The sequence below is a fragment of the Sus scrofa genome, chromosome 17, assembly GCF_054392235.1.
Source record: "Sus scrofa isolate SSC_HxYL_T2T_F1_AM1 chromosome 17, Sscrofa_HxYL_maternal_Yorkshire_Landrace_v2.0, whole genome shotgun sequence".
In the NCBI taxonomy this organism is placed as follows: Eukaryota; Metazoa; Chordata; class Mammalia; order Artiodactyla; family Suidae; genus Sus; species Sus scrofa.
Window position 1 is genome coordinate 60,618,417 of NC_139399.1, and position 16,924 is coordinate 60,635,340.

Below are 16,924 nucleotides of genomic sequence, written 5' to 3' on the forward strand. Positions count from 1 at the left end.
AAGGTCTCACAGCCAGAAAACGGGGAGCCGGGATTTAAAACCAGCCTAGACAAGTCTGAATCCCATGCTCATCACCAGAAAACCTTCTGTTAAAACTAGACCATGGAATCAATCATTTCGAAGCTGGACTCACCTGCAGATAGGAATGGCAGGCACCAGCTGCTTGGGCCAAGTTGGCGGTACCAGCAGGATGGACTCCGGGGCCGAGTTCCTCCTCTCCTCCTGCTCGCAGGGCCCCAGGAACTCCACGGCCGGGTAGATGTGGCGCGGCAGGCCGGCCTTGGGTGGGGCAGCAGACACGGGCGACGGGTCAGGGCTGGTCTTCCACATCTTGGGGGGGATCCCACAGGACGAGTCGGCGGCGAGGCTGTTCAGGGCATCCATGAGGACGGCAGAGCCAGCCGCGGGGGGGTACCCGGCGGGGGCGCCGTCGTCCCGGGGCTGTGGCGAGGGGCTCCGCGAGCGCTGGGGTGAGGCTCCCGGCAGCGGGGCAACCAAGGCCCCGGCGCACGAATGCCTCCGCTTGGCACCAGGCGACGAGGAGCGGGAGGCCGGACGGGGCACGGGCGAGTGGCGGCCCAGGCAGCTGTCCTCAGCGAGGCCGGTTCGAGGTGACATTATTGGCGAGGTTCTGGGGGAATAATGAGCGGGGATGTTTTGAAACTGGGGACACAGGTCGTCGGGCCCGCCGTTATTGGGCGAGACGCAGGGCGAGGTGTAGGGGGAGAAGGTGTCGGAAATGAAGCTGGCAGAGGAGCCGCTGCTAGCGGGGCTCAAGCAAAGCGGCTCGCGGTAGCCCTCGAAGCCGGGCACGGGCAGCGTGAACCTCGGGCTGGCGGCCACCCCCGGCGGGGGCGGCTGCTCCACCAGGAGGCCAGTGTCTCTCACGCGGAAGGGGCCCCCTGCCTGTATCAGTTCGTGGGATGGAGTGATCTCGATGCGCGGGCTCAGGCCCGAGGCCCCCGCTGGCTTGGCCGGGCTCAGAAAGCTCTGGGGCCCTACCCTATCCGGCTCTCCCAATCGGCCGGGGGGCTCGCCAGAGAGACTGGCTAGGGGGCTGTATGGCTTGAGGCCATAGTCCAGTACATCGTCGGGTCCGGAGGGTGGGCTGGCGACCTTATGTGCATTCGGTTCTTCTGGAAAGAGAAGGGGGGAGGGAGGGGTCTTTTTAAGCCTCTAAAACAGAACTCCCGATGCAGAGCAGTCGCAGGTTGGGTTTTTGTCTCCTGTTTGGTTTTCCTTTAATCCCCACCACACCAAACCCCAAGCTAGAATCTCCTTTCCCCAAAGAAGGAAAGGGAGGCCACTTCATCCCAGATTTCCTTGGGCACAGAGATCAAAGCGTTAAGACTGCAGTGCAGGTGCAGGAGCACAGCTGGTCCGAGCCAGGCAGCCTCCGCCAGAGACCTAATGGCTTCCAAACTTTCGTTTCAATGCAACCCTTGCAAGAAATGCAATTTCATTTCACAGTTCAGTTCACACCGTCATAGTCACTGGCAACTGAACAAAAGCTTCACAAAACAACAGTTACGCTGCTACCTGTGATGCACTATGCGCTCTTATCTAGCCCCTGTCTGGGGCGCTTTTATTTCAATGCGGGTCCTAACTCATGAAACAGATTTCCTGTCCCACCAGTGGGTCATGACCCACAGTTTGAAAAACACTGATCTAAGCCCATCTGATCATCCTCATGCCCAGTCCAGCTACTGGATACAACAGGAGGACACACCGGCTCTGGCGGCCAGGAAGCTCCGGGTTCAAATCCCAGCTGTTTATGCTCACGTGTTAAAAGTGGCTTGAGAACCAGGACTCGGTGAGTCGTGTCTCATTGTGTGCCATTTTACGGATGAGAAAACTGAGGTCCAGGGCAGGGAAGAAATTCACCCGAATACAGAACCAACAGGGCTAGAAATCCCATCCACAAGCCCCTTGGCCCCTAAAAGGCAGAGGCATCGCTACAGAGAGCTTCCCAAACTATCCAAATCCGTTGGATACAGAATGACCTAATTTCTTCTTTAATCGTGGCCACCTAGGCACAGGCTTCCACTGCCGCCTGGAGAGAACCCCCAGCTGGAGAGTGAAATTAGTGAGGGAACTAGCAACTTGTTCCAGCCACCCCTCGCCCCTCCTCCTTCAAGCTCCCGCAGCTCAACAGAGGCTCCCCCCCAACTCTCTCTGGCACCTTAGGGTACTTGGGTCAGCCTTGACTCCCCCTTCTCATGCCCTTAGATCCAATCCGTCAGCAAAGCCTGACCACTCTATTAAAATATAAACCAAGTTCATGTGTCGCCCATCCCCCACCCTGCCCCCTGAACTGTTGCAGTCACCTCCTCCCTCATCTCCCCATTTCCGCCCTCACACTCCACGGTCCATCCCCTCCCGCCCCCCTCTGCCACAGCAGTCTATTGAAAAGTGAAATCCACTTGAATGCCTTCTCCAGATGTCCCCTGCAGTCCTCAACACATTTGTCCCCAGCCTGTCCTGCCACTCCCACTCTCCCCACTTCTCCCCACGCCTGCTGACATCTCCTCTACTCTTTAAGCAGCTCCTGCTGTGGAGTTCTCGAGTGTGCCGTGCCCTCTCCCTGGAAACTCTCCCCCCAAGCTCTTCACCTGCTGCTTCCTTTAATCCCTTCCCGTGTCCGCTCAGTCAGCAGCCCCTGCAACAGGCCCATCAAAAAGATCATTGCCGTCCCCACGCCTGTGTCCTTCTCCACCCCATCTCCTTGCCATCTTTTCTCCAGCGACACCTGTCACCAGCTCATGTCACATCAGACATTCTCTCTCCAGGGAATCGCATCCTGCTAGATCAGGGGCAAGCAAACCACAGCCTGAGGGCCAAAGCTGGCCCACAGATTGTGTGTATAAATAAAGTTTTAATGGAACATATCCACTCCTATTTTTTAGACATGGGCACAGCTGGCTTCTGCACTCTAATAGCAGAGTTGGTGGTTGTGCACAGGTGATCCTTAGCCTTCTCAGTGCCCTCTCTGGGCTAACCTGGAGTAAGTGCTGCCTAGTTTAGCTGAGCTGATCTCACGGGGTTCAGATGGTGCCCTACCCCAGGTGAGAGCCCAGAACTGGATTTGCACAGCTCTTAGGGTAAAGGTAACCTTAACTAGACCAGACCCGAGCCTCACCTCTCTAGCTGCACCTCTCTTGACCCTCTCCTCACTCTCTGGACTCCAGCCAAACTGGTGGTCTTTCTCTTCTCGGAAAGCACCAAACTCATTTCTGCCTCAGGACCTTTGCACTTGCTGTTCCCTCTGCTCTCAGTAGCTCCTCCCCCACCCTCTTCTCTAAGTAACCAAAGCTGCTCCTTCACCAGAGTTTGCCTAAAGTGTCGTGTGCTCCCAGATGTCTTTCTTGACAGATCAAACCCCACTCACACTTCCCTACTCTGCTCCACTGCAATTATGTAATTCTGACGTGATTTGTCCATTGTCGGCCTCTCCTGCAACCTCCTGCCCCACCCACACCAATCAGTCAATTCCATGAGGACACTCACCTCTATTGTATTCCCAACACCTGGACAAGACCTGCTATGAGGCAGACCCTCCAAGAACATTTATTTGGTGGTCTGCTGCATAAATGAATAAAGTATGAAATATTTAAACTACTACTCAAAGATGCTAACATCTGAACCAAAAGGTAGAAAGCTATAACCTCAACAGAGGGTGATTTGGCACTATCTATCAAAATCCCAAACGCGTGCATCTTTGGAACCAAGCAATGTTGCTTTTAGATATTTATCCTGCAGATACACTCTCATGGGTGCAAAATGAGGTGTGCGTAAATTTGGTTAGTCCAGCCCTGTTCATAATCCCCAAAGACTGGGAGCAACCTACTGCCCATCAGCCGGGGGCGGGTTAAATTCTGTCATTCACACAGTGAGATACAATACAGCTATGAAAAAGGTTGAAGAAGTTCCTTTTGCATTGATAGAGAATGAGCACAAGATAGTGTTAAAGAGGCATAGAGTATGTATGGTATACAAACAGAGGACAAGCAAGGATACACACACACACACACACAGTGCTGATGGTTGCACAGGCTTGCTCTGGAAGTTACAGGTGACAGTGACCTCCTCCAGCGACGAGAACTATGTCATTCAGAGGAGGAGCAGCAAGGAGACCCTGATTTCTGTGTAACTTGGATTTCCAAAAGACACACTGTTATTTTACTTTAAGGTGGGGGGTGACATACATGATATACGGTAATGACACCCTGGTTTAGGAAGCAGGAAATGCAGTTCTGGTCCTCCTCTGCCACTCACTAGTTGTGTGACCTTGGAAAAGTCCCCCACCCACTCTAGGTCTCAACTTTCTCATTTATAAACCAGATCGGTCTCCTTGGCTGCTTCTGGCTTTGAAATCCTATCGTTTTTCTAGCTAGAGTCTGTGTGGTCCGGGCTGCTCGTGAAGCTGAAGTTCAACGTAACTTTGTATTGGTGCTTGCAAACACACACACACACACCCCGCTTCCTAGCAGGTAACAGAACATAGATTTTTTCATCTAGGAGGAGATCAATGTCAAATCCATGTCCAACCACATTCTGATGATCCATCGACCTGTGAACCAGCAAAACCAAACACAGAACGCCTCTGAGTGAAAATTCCATCCTTATCAGAAAAACTGCATTACGTCTTATCAGAAACACCCCCTCGGGGGCTGATGTGAACATGCACAGAAACTCGCCATCCAAACACACATGGCTCAGACGGCCAGGCAGCACTGAAGAGCAGCAAGGCCCACTTGCTGAGCAAAAGCATTTAAAGTATTTACATTGGTTTTAATGAGTCCACGCAGCAGAGGTTCTTTTTCTTTTCTTTTCTCTGAGATTTTGAAGGTTCAACCACAAGCTGGGAATGTGGAGGTAATTTATTACTGTTTAATGCTCAGTCCCCTGGGCACTTGACAGTAAATCTCACAGACAAAAGGCTCATCGTTAAATATGTCTGTAAGTAGCTAGGATTCTTCGCTATTTCTCCGTAGAAAAGTGCCACCCTTGCAGACAGCTCCCTTATGGCCCTGGCAGTGCCCACACAGCACTGGGCCAAGTTGCCTTCATCTCAGAAGCACCAGCTTCTCTCCGAAGGGCTTCCACAAAGCTTGCTTTTCTCACCACTTGTTTGATCTTCGCTATATCCATGTACCAGCAGTAAAGATTATTCACTTAATATTTCTATCTAAATTCATTCACATATTTAATTTTTTTTAAGGAAACGATACCGCTGCCACAAATGGAAAATTGATGTCACCTCCATAAATAGAAGGTAGGGTGAAAATACAATAAAAATAAAAGTTACCAAATTCAAGCGAGACAGGGTTGCTGGCCAAAGGCTCTGAGGCTGAGCCCCACTTTTTTCTTCCTCGGTCCTTTTTTTCTTAAGGTATCATTTTCACATACAGACGTTGAGGGCAGAGTTCAAAGAATTGCGCCAAATGTTATACACCCTGGTAACCACCACCTTCATCTTAGGATGTAGGACATTTTCCCACAACCCCAGAAAGCCTAGCTTTTCTAAAGCTAGAGGCGGCGAGAGGAAATGACGTCAAAAAAGAAAGGCGTTCAAGACACCGCAGCGCCCGACCGAGGCTCCACGCCTTCTGATTCAGGAGAAGGCGCTCTGCCAGGGGAATGGCGCTCACGCACAGTGATCTCACCTGTGGGTCCTGCAACCCACCCCACTTGCCACGGGAGGTACCCGTGGCCTCAGTATTCCAGAAGAGGCAGAAGGTGGAAGCAGGTGCAGATCCAGAGGTGGCTAGGTCCTCTGGGCCTCCATGCCTTTGCACATGCCATTCCCCTTATGCAGAACTCCCTTCCATGCCTCCGTGCTCACGTCGCCTGGTAAGTCACTATTTGTCCATCAAGATTTCACTTGGGCCACCTCCTCCTGAAAGCCCTCCCTGATTCCGTGGGCTGGACCAGACGCTACAGGCAATATAGTGTTGCCAGAACCTACAGAGTCATGCAGTGAAGTCTGTTAAGTATAGATTCACTCAACAGTCCCTACTAGACTGTGAGCCTTTTGAAGCAGATCAAGGTCAATAACGACCTCAGCAGCAGCATTTATTGAGAATTTACATGGCAGGCTCGGCTGTAAGCACATTACACGTAGTAAATTATTTATTTTCACAACCTATGAGATGGGTGCTGCTTATTCCCCTTTTATAGATGTGTTAACTGAGGCACAGAGAGGTGAATTAACGTGCCCAAGGTCTCACAGCTTGAACCCAACAGACCTGAGACCAGGGCTTCTCAACCTCAGAACTATCGACATTTGAGGTGAGAAAATTCTTTGTTGTGCAGGCTGACAGGTGTTTGGCAGAATCCCTGGCCTCTACCCACTAGACGCCAGTAGCATCCCCACTCCTTTCTCAGTTCTAACAACCAGAAACGTCTCCAAGCACAGCCAGATTTCTCCTGCAAGGCAGACTCGCTCCCAGCTGAGAACCACTGCTCTAGGCCCTAAAACCCCCGGCCACACCCGGGGCCTGAGCACCGGCAGAGGTGCCAAAGACAACTAGGAGCATCGACCCAACAGGAATGAGACACCTGCTCCCCATCAGCCAGGCAGGTCAAGCATTTCTGCAGCAGACGCCTGAAAGTTCCAGGACCAGCTTCCTCTCCTCAAGCTCCCAGGCACTCACCCCAACACCTGGGCCCCATGAATATTTGTGGAGATCTCTGGCCACTTTCAGAAACGGCACACAAGACTGGAGGCCCCTCCAGCCCCGCCTCAGCAAGGCATCTGCACTAGATCCCGGTCTCGGTCAGGGCACAGTGTTAGGGGCCCCCAGCTCTACGAGCCCCCTGCCCCCCGCCCCCAGCTGTGGGAAGCTGGGGACCTCTGAGTCTTCATGCACAACACGGCGCAGAGGTTGGTGACAACACCCACCTCTTCATTCACATAATCCACGTGAAGCCCCAAACCCCCAAAATAAACAATAAATGAGGCCTACCAGTATATCATTATTATTATTATGGGAAGAATGATCTTTTAAGTGGGAATTCTACGCTCTGTTTTCATTGCTTCATTTTACAACTTGAACATGTGACACCCACTAGCCCCCCAATGCCTTTAAAAAGCATTTTTTAAAAGAAAAAGGGAAGAAATGTTTATACAAACAAAATGGATTGGTCAGCAGTTTGGGAATTCTCTTTTTCTGCCAGCCTTTAGAAAAAAAACATGGAGTAGGTAAAACATGCCTTCTGTTCCATGCTTTGTACCCTTTCTTCTGGGCTATACCTGGCGCTGATCAACTAAATCTTACTAAAGTGTTAGTGGTACAGTGAGCTAGTTGCAATAACAAAAATGATTCTTGCTAATACGTCTCTACCAGTTACTTTATATCAAGATCCACTATGTATGCATTTAACATCTGCTAATATTTGTCTTACAAGAACCCTACCAAGCAGGTGAGTCTTACAATAACCCTACCAAGCAGGTGATAGAGTTTCCTCATTTTATACATGGAGAAAGTGAGGTTCAGAGAGGGTGAGTCATCTGCCCAAAGTCACACAGCTTCTAAGGGGCAAAGCTGGATTCAGTCTCAGGCAGCTTGGCTCCTCCACCCGCATAGCCATCACTCTGCCCTGCTTCTCCTGAAAGGGGATATTTCCTGGATAGTGTCACCTTACACCCACCCCATGGAAAGGAGGTACCCCCAGAATAGGAACTGCTCCGGAGCCCCATCAGGAGGCAGGCTGCCCTTGACAACTAAAGACATGGGTTCCTTTCTTCTGGAATACTCATTTGCCCCAGGAAATCCCTCCTCTGCCCCAGGAGTGAGTCAAGGATTACTTTAAAGATCCCACTCAGGCCACACGGAGCTCTCTGCCAGAGCCTGCTCTCCTGGAGCCTCTCTCAGGCCTGTTGCTCACCCTCAGGACACACGGCCAAGCCTGAGGCAGCTGTCGGTGCCAACCCGCCCGCCAAGAGATGGCTTTTGAAAAAAAAAAAAAAAAAGGAACAGCAAGAGAACCTCCTCTCCGCCTAGAACTACAGGCGGGTGGAATTTTCAGGAAGCAGAACAGAATGACCAAAATAGAAACCCAGCTAAGGAACCTCCACAAGGCGTCTGTCCTTTGGGGGAGGGGGAGGGGGAGGGACAGCATGAACCAGTGCTTTCAGGCTTGAAGGACTTGGAGGAGGGAAGGCAGGGCCTGGCCCTGAGGCCAGATGCCCTTCGGGAGGGCAGCGGGGGCCCCAAAGCTGCATCTGTCCCTGAGGGGACAGACCCACTGCTGGAGGAGCTCACAGCCCGAGATGCTGTGAGGCCCTGGCCCTGGGTTTGAGACATCACAGTCTGTTGCCATGGCAGCGTTCGGATGCCACAACCTGGCACCGCACATGTGCCGAGGGAGGACGGGGGACGAGATGGAGAGCAAGAATCCTGCCTGCCTCCGCGCCGCCCTCCCCTCCCTCCCGTGTGCCGGGGGCTGCACGGACTCGCCAGGAGAGGCGGAGGGTGGATGCATTTCTCATCTGGCGGCTTGCATCACCTACAGGAAAGGCCTTCGTTGAAAAGTTACAGATCGCCCTCGAGGACCAAAGTCGGTGCTTGGCACACTTTCCGCAGGGCTCCCCCTTGCCCCTGCTGCCGCCACCAAGCACACATGCCAAACAGTAACTGGATTCCCGATCCATGAAGCGTGTGTACCAATAATGACGGAGAATCAGGTGGTCACGCCCGTCAGTCAGAGATGACACACACAGACGCAGGGCGTGAGAGGTGAGAAATTCCATCCAGATAAGTCAGATCCAGAAATGCCAGAAAGGGAAGGAAGGCAGTTTACCATCCGTCTCGTCAACGTGGAACCACTGGAAAAAGTCACCTTGAACACTAAGCTCTCCGCTGACCTTGCCCCCGGCTAAGGCAGCTGTCTGCCTCCACCAGACAGGGCAGAAAGGAAGGCTCAGTCCTGCCTCTCGGGCAGCTGGCCATGAGGCCAGGCGCCAGCGACACAGGGCCCAGGACAATTTGCAAGCGACAAGCCTTCCAGACTGGCTACTGGCGTGGCTGTTTGCAAAAACACACGCACCCACAGGCTGACACATGTTCCTTTCGAAGAGAAGCGAAGAAATGTAGGGACTCGGCAAACCGTGCACCTCGAGGTCAGCTCAGCTTCTGGACGGGGCAGTGGGGCCCGGGCACCTGGCAGACAGGAAACCTCACCTCCGACCTCAACATAGGATGGAAAGAACCAGTTTAAAGTCACTCCAGGGGGGCCTCCTGCTTTCAAGAGGTTCAAAGACCTTCCTCTTTTGATTCATTCAAACAGGCGCTGTTCCCCGTGCCTCTCCCGTGTCTTCTGTCTCTGCAACTTACCGGCACTCTCCAGTCCCCTGTGTTACGGGTGGGACTCTGAGGGTCAGGGGTGCAGGGATTCACCCAGCATCACAAAAAAAGTCAGGGGCAGAGCGGGGGTTCAAATCGAGACATCCTTCAAATGCAGTCCAGTGCCTTTGGTATGCACCGTATGCATCCATCATTCAAGAGAGAAAATATCTCCATCCCGCCACAGGGCTCCCTGGCGGCCCCACCCGGCCAATAACCCAAATTCAGGGGACCCGCTAGCCTGCCTTCGTGGCCTGCTCTTGCCCATCTCCTAAAGAAAATCACACGGGACATACACGTCCCTTCTTTCGTCCACCTCATGCCTGAGATTGAACCACACTGTGTGCAGCTTCGGTTCCTTTTTTTAACTGCTGCGCAATAGTCCCTCAAAGGACTCCATCGAATGCTACTTATCTGGTCCCCTTGCTATCCTGCCCCGTGTTTTTCTTTCAAGAAGAAAGCCATTGGAGATGGCACTTGGGATTCAGGGAAGCCCAACTCTAACGGGAGAGAGTGCCTCCACATTTGCCAGGCAACACGCGACAGACAGCAGGGCTCTGCGGGGCTCGGCGGGGCTCCGCTTCCTCGCCAAAAGGAGAAGGAAGGATCTGGTCAGAAGAATTAACCAGAAATAGACCTCAGATAATCCTCCCTCAGAGAAAGGGCTCGCCAAGGCTAACCCATCCCTCGGGCAAAGGCCTGCACAGAGACACGTCAGCAAGGTCCCCCCACCTTTATGCCAGCACCTCCAAGAGCAGTCCCCATACTGAGTCGCCCAACCCCTGGCACAGCCTGCAAAGCTGATTTCCACCTTTTTCTCAGCCAACTTGAAATCCAAGTGGAAACTTTCCCCTTGAAGACAGCCGGGCTCCTGGAACCCCCAGCCAGGGGCAGAGACTTAAAATTAATACCCGATTGACGGGTGGGCTTTTTATTTACACTTGTCCCCAGGAGCTTTCACGTCGGTGCCATGTTCCCAGGGGTGGGCACACTTCATCAGTGGCCCCTGCCAACCCCAGTCATTAGTGACATTCCTCCTTTCTCCATGGCAACGGAGGTGATGTCACCCGTCGCGGATTTCAGACCTGCAGCCCACCTTCTCCAGATCACGCAGGTAAACAGCCCCTCTCTGTCTGTACAATGACTTTCGCAGGCACTGCAGATTTCAAGGCTTCCGCCCCCTCGTTGAACAGCCCCCCCTTTTTCAGGCAGGCCCAAGCAGGTTTGTTTTGATAAGGACCTTTATAAATCCTGAGCTTTGCAGGCAACTTTCTTACCTTCAGAAAGCTCACTCAGGCGTGGCCCAATTAAAATTCGCATAGAAGGACTGGCTTTTAGTAACACATCTTACTAACTAACACAGGCCCAGCTGAGAAAATGCTTTTTTTCCAAAACCTCAGGCTGGGACGCAGGGAGGGTCCCCAGTGCCAACTCAGGAAACACACTCTCGCTGCTTTTCCTATAGCTTCCAATCTACCTTCAACATGTTTCTCTTGCAGGGGGGGAAAAAAAGGCATTAAAATTAGATCTAAAGCAAGACTTTAGAGCTAAATGCCAGTCTGTAGGAAAGGCAGGGGACAGAGGAACAGGTTAAAAAAACACCAGAGGGATGCCACTGGCAAAATTCACTGTGTAGACAACAGCACAGGAAAAATGACCCTGTTTCTTCAACCAATAAATGGCAAGAAAACAGACCGATGGGGATTTTTATAAAATAAAAGACATAATAACAGCCGTGTCAACCAACTACAACGTGAGGCTCTTGTTTGGATTTTGGTTCAAACAAATTATCCACAAAGAGGTACTTGTGAAACAAGCAGGAAATTTAAACACTAGATATTTGAAATTAAGTATTGGAGTTTTTAAGGTTTGATGATGGGACTCTCAACAGTCTGTTCAGGCTAGGGGTTGAATCGGAGCTGCAGCTGCCGGCCTACACCACAGCCACAGCAATGCAGGATGCGAGCCACGTCTGCAACCTACACCGCAGCTCACGGCAATGCCAGATCCTGAACCCACTGAGCGAGGCCAGGGATCGAACCTGCAACCTCGTGATTCCTAGTCAAGTTCGTTAACCACAGAACCACAACAGGAACTCCAAGAGTCCTTATTTTTGAGAGCTGCATACTAATCTATTTATTAATCAAACATTAACCATCTGGTATGTGATTTAAAATCAGCAAGGGTGGGGATGCAGAGAATATGCTGAGGTTGGGTTGAAATAAGACCGGCCGTGCGCTGATGACTGCTGAAGCTGGGTGATGAGAACACGGGAAGTAATTATACCAACGTCTCTACTTTTCCTTATTTTGCAAAAAGTTCATAATAAAAGTTCGGGAAAAAGTCAAAGGCAGTTCCCTTTGCTCTGGGGGGACCCATGTCGGGCTCTGCCCCTGCTCCATCCCAGGAAGAGTTGAGCCTTCTTCCCTGAGCTCAGCTTGGGAACAATCAGCAAAAAACCTCACACCGGCCCCAGGGAAGCCGAGTTTGGCCAGAACTCTTCGGAGCCAGGGGCGATTTCCTGTGCTGGGGACCGAGGAAAGCGGAAGTCCCTCCGTGGGGGAAGCCACAAGACATCCACCACGCGGCACTTCCCAAGGCTGCCCCTTCCTGGCCCTGGCTCAGGGGGTTCCGGGGGCCAGAGCAGCACCACGGGGAGGGCCTGTGAGAGAGGCGGCCCAGGGAACCCTGCAGCCGAGGCAGCTGAGAAGGTTTCTGCAGCCAGCCGAGTTCCGGGGTGCAGGCAGGGGCCTGATGAAAGTTTTTAAAGTCAGAACTGATTGCATGTCTGTTAGGTAACTTGCTACAATGCCAACGTAAGCCCGGCAGCCAGTGGCTCCTCTCCAAAGACCATCTTCCCTTAAGGCTCAGGATTCATCAAAGGCCAAGGCAAAGACTCCTCCGAGGAGCCAATGCTCTCCCGAAGTCAGGTGACCCAGATTTCTCAGAGCCCATCACTGCTGGCCCCAGCACTGCCGCTGGATGGATGGTCACACAGCCCACGCTTCGTCACGCCACCCCAAGAAAACCTGCCATCAGCCCTCGCAAGAGCACTAGCCCCGTTTCATTTCACAGGTGAGAAACAAGTGCAGGGAACCAAAACCACTGCCCTGAGGCACGCGGCTAATAAGGAATTATGCAACTTTTCATCCATTTATATGGCAATGATTTATTGCATGCTTGCTAAATCCAGGCACTTTTGCTTGGCCAAGGTCATGCAGGTAGAAGACAACTAAGTCAGAATTTCAAGCCAGGATTGGTGCTCTAACTCGCCTGGCCAATGGCCTCTGGAGGTGGGGGGCCGTGTACCCCCGAAGGCATGCCCAACAATCCAGTGGGGCGTAGAAGGAAATACTTTTTAAAAATAGCAGAACACCCGTTTATATTCTGTCCTTTCCACTTTGATTTTTATTGCATGTTTTATAATGAATATAATCCCTCAGGACAGGCGTGAACACACCATTGATAATAAGTATCAAACCTCCAGGGTCAAAGCACCCCATGCTAGCGTAGGCAGGACCCTCAAAAGCTGGAGTCAGTGACATTCTGGCTGAACGACAGAGACTTGGGAGCCCAACAGCCTGGGTTCAAGCCCTGCTCTGCCACGTGCCCCTGAATGACTCCAAGCAAAAGGCAGCTGACCCCTCAAAGAATATGACTTCATGGGGCCTTCGTACGACTGGAAGATTCTAGTGCACAGCCAGGATTGAGAACCACTGGCCGCAGATGCTGCATTTTTCCAGTTTATTCAACCCCATCACCTACAGGACTAAAAAGCCTTGGGAACCAACCCAAATAATACAGCTCTGAGATCTGAAGCGCCTCCACCCCCCAATCAAAATCTGAGGCCACCTCGAGAACAGAAGGCCTTTAATTTGGAAGCAGGGATGACATGTGTTTACTGGTAAAGAAGGATTGAGGCAACTTTCTTCCTAGTTCTTTGGCCCCTTTGAGAGGGTCAGGGCTCAGGTCAGCCCTCAGTTCACCTTTCCAGCTGCACCTGGAGACACTATTTGTACAAAGCAGGCTTATTAAGGCCTGTCCTTAGCTCGATACAGACGGCAACGTCTCTGAATGTCACATGTGTTTAGCAAACCTGCTTGCTTAGGGTAGAGCTCTATTTTTAGCAAGCACCAAAAAAAGCTGCCTGAGACTATATCCCAGCACCTCGTTTGTCCCCATTTGTTTACCAGGCTGTGCCCCACACTGGCCTGGGGGCCAGATGAGGGCAGGACCACATCTCATTCGTCTCTCTACCCCCATAGGGCCTGGCACAGAACCAGCACTCATGAGTGGTTGCTGAGAGAAGGAGGTTTTGATTGTCCCCTGCGAATGGGTGGAGGGCAGGTGGCCCTGAGTGGAAGTGCTGGTGACATTAGAAATGGGCCACAGCGGGGTCTGTGACTCTACTTGAAAATGGTATAAGAGGTGGGCTGGGGGCGGAGGGGGATGCCTGTGGGGGTGGGGATGCCTGTGGGCCAGGGGTGTGGGGAGTGCAAGGGGGTCTGCGTGTGAGCAGTGCGCTCCTACGGTGTATGGGACCTGTGGCTTTATCAGCCTTTCAAAGCGCTGTGACCCAAAACGTTTAAACTCTACAAGCAATGGCCAGGAGTCCCTTGTCCCGTCTGAAAGGTCACAGTTGATGCCGCAGGCATCAGCTTACCAGGAATCGGCAGAGGGACACGCCAGACCCACTGAGCCAGGTGAGAAATGAGCACTTCAGAAAGGTTGGTCCCCAGCACGGCCCAGAGGAGAGCTGGCGCCTCTGCAGGCGACCTGGGATTGCCCGTACCCGCCCGTCTCTCAAGTAAAAACGGACTGGCTGAATCACAAGCACACAGGAAGCAATGAGAGCCAGCACACCCCTCTGCTCCAAGGTGGGGGCAGCAGCCCTGGGCACGGCTCCCTTAGCCCTGTGCCCATCCTTTCTACTGCCATGTACTTAGCCGTCTCCCTCAGTAGAAAAAAGCGACAGTCTACTTTGCATGTCTCTAGGCAAATAAATCTGAAAACCTAGATAGGCAAAATGGATACTTTCTTAGAAAGATAAAGTTTACCAAAATTGACTCCAGTAGAAGTAGAAAAAGTAAACGACCGACTCCCATCGAGACCATCGAGAAAGCCGTCGTAGCCCAGGCCCGTAAAAAGGCACCAGGTCCTGGAGCTCCCGTCGTGGCGCAGTGGTTAACGAATCCAACTAGGAACCAGGAGGTTGCAGGTTCAATCCCTGGCCTTGCTCAGTGGGTTAAGGATCCGGTGTTGCCATGAGCTGTGGTGTAGGTTGCAGACGCGGCTCAGATCCCACGTTGCTGTGGCTCTGGCGAAGGCTGGTGGCTCCAGCTCTGATTGGACCCCTGGCCAGGGAACCTCCATATGCCACCGGAGCAGCTCAAGAAAATGCAAAAAGACCAAAAAAAAAAAAAAAAAAAAAGGCACCAGGTCCAGATGGCTTCACAGGGGACTTCTATCACAACTTTAGAAACTGGACACCCCCAACAATCCACACATTGTCCCTGAAGGAAAGACACTTAAGCCTAACAGCATACCGAAAAGTGAAAAGCACACTGTAGACATACCTCACTTGCAAACACTGCTGAAAGAAATCTTTAACAAAACACATCGAGTAGATGCCAGCCCCACCACCATAAGAAAATGTGCAGTGACAAGGGGGGTTAATGACAGGAATGTTTCAATATTAGGAAATTTATTACTATAAGTGAACATATTAATAAATTTTAGAAGAATAAAACCCTATTCTTCTGTAGGCACTTGTTATTATCTCTGACATAACATGACTATCTATGAGTATGACTCTCATTCCTAATCAAAACTCTCCACAAAACAGAAACAGAGGAATACGTCCGCCACAAAATTAAATCCATGTGCCCTCATCCTCAAGCCAACGCTGGAAGGTACTCCTGCTGGGGTCAGGAACAAAGCAAGGATGCCTACTTTCCACTACGAGGTGGATGCTACTGGAGGTACTGGTCAATGCAATTAAACAGGAGAAAACCATTAGAGTCTCAATTAGAGGCTCTAACTCCATGCCGGCAGGGACTAGGTCTTATTTCCTATTATATCCCTAGGATCCAGCACCGTAGGTGCTCTATAATCAGTTGGATGAGGACATGAATAATGACTCACATTAAGTGACACCTCTATTAACAAAATCGAGGATTTAATAAATGCTAGTAACAAATCACGCTATGTTAATAGATCTAAATGTGCTAACCCATTCAAGGCAAAGAACCCTACCGAGGTGAGTAGTCTCTTTTCAGCCATGTGACAGCTCTACTGAGATCCAGAGAGGTTAAGTGACGGGCCCAAGACCACTCTGGTGGTAAATGCTTTAAATTCCAGCCTTGCATGGTTCCCTTACCACCTGCTTTACATATGTTCCTCATCAAATGAGGGAATGAGGAACCCTCACCCAGTAGATCGGAAAGCAGCCTCCGGAGCAGGACTGCCAGGTTCCTATTTCGGCTCTGCCATTTACCAGCTCCGCTTCCTTAGGAAAATTCCTTTTCCTCTTTGGGCCTTAGCATCCTCCTCTGTAAAACGGGAGTAACAACGGTGCCTACCTGCTAAGGCTGGAGGGTAACGCATGAGCTAGTAAATGTCTGCCGCATGTTCAAGTTCCACAAAACGAGCATCTGACCTCCCCAAAACACCGAAGAGCCATCACCAATTTCGGACAAGGTCTGGCCCATGAGCAGTCCTCTTCCCGTCTTGGTTTTTTGCCAAGTCCATGCCTGGAGTGAAGGGTAACACCTCGCCTGCATCACCCACGTCCCATCACCTGGGACAAGGCCCGAGAGCACGAGAGAAGCTAGCGTTGGCCCTTGGGGAGTTCCCTCCTGCGGAAGCAGAGAGAGAGGTGACTGCTATTAACATCTGGGTGAGCCAGAATCCGACCCTGGACATCTGGAAGAGCTCGCTGTAGCCTCTCAAGGCTCATGACATCCTCTCTCCCTGAGCCGTGATGTTTCTGGGCTGCTGACTTCCCAGCAAGGAGTCGTTATTTTATAGATTCCAAAGCATAACTCCTCACTCCCAAAGCGGGGCTGCACATAATGACTTCTTTCCAAAGAGCACAGTTTGCAAAGGAGTAACTTGACGGTGGAGGAACCTGTCAAACGCTACCTCGGCCACTTGATCAAGACCAACCTCCACAGTGGTAAGTCATGCTGACGGTAGCGACAAGGATGTGACATGATGGAAATGGTCCCTGTACCTCTGCAGTCTCCCTCCTCCAAACCCTCAGCCCTGTCTACCCATGAGAAAAACGTTAAGACCCTACTGGAGGGATAGGCTACAATGTCCCGAACCAGTGCTCCTCAAACTGCCAAGCTCATAAAAAAACAAGGACAGTCTGAATCCAAATAAATTATGGACTTGGGTTCATCGCACTGCATGATACTGGCTCATAAATTATAACAAGTACATCCCATATACCAATGTAAGATGTTAATCCTAAGACACCTCTCGTACTATCTTTACAACTCTTTTGTAAATCAAAAACTGTTCCAAAAAATAAAGTTTATCAATAAGAAATAGACTCAGGGGCCTTCCCTGTG

General features: G+C 51.4%; 1 protein-coding gene and 1 long non-coding RNA gene across 15 annotated transcripts in view; both read right to left on the bottom strand.

The window, feature by feature from the left end:
• The window catches only part of NFATC2 (nuclear factor of activated T cells 2), a 163,269-nt gene that overhangs the window by 127,754 nt on the left and 18,591 nt on the right, over positions 1 to 16,924 (bottom strand). For 8 of the 14 annotated variants that reach the window (XM_085002529.1, XM_085002530.1, XM_013985461.3 and 5 more), the window contains 1 exon segment: positions 134 to 1,136. In XM_085002529.1, coding sequence (XP_084858655.1) covers positions 134 to 618 — 485 coding nt within the window. In that variant the 5' untranslated portion in view covers positions 619 to 1,136. 14 annotated transcript variants of the gene reach the window in all.
• LOC146395374 (uncharacterized) lies at positions 4,818 to 15,909 on the bottom strand. Its single transcript, XR_014832611.1, has 2 exons — positions 14,653 to 15,909; positions 4,818 to 11,319 (listed from the first exon to the last, which is right to left on the bottom strand). It is a non-coding gene; the product is annotated as an uncharacterized LOC146395374 (long non-coding RNA).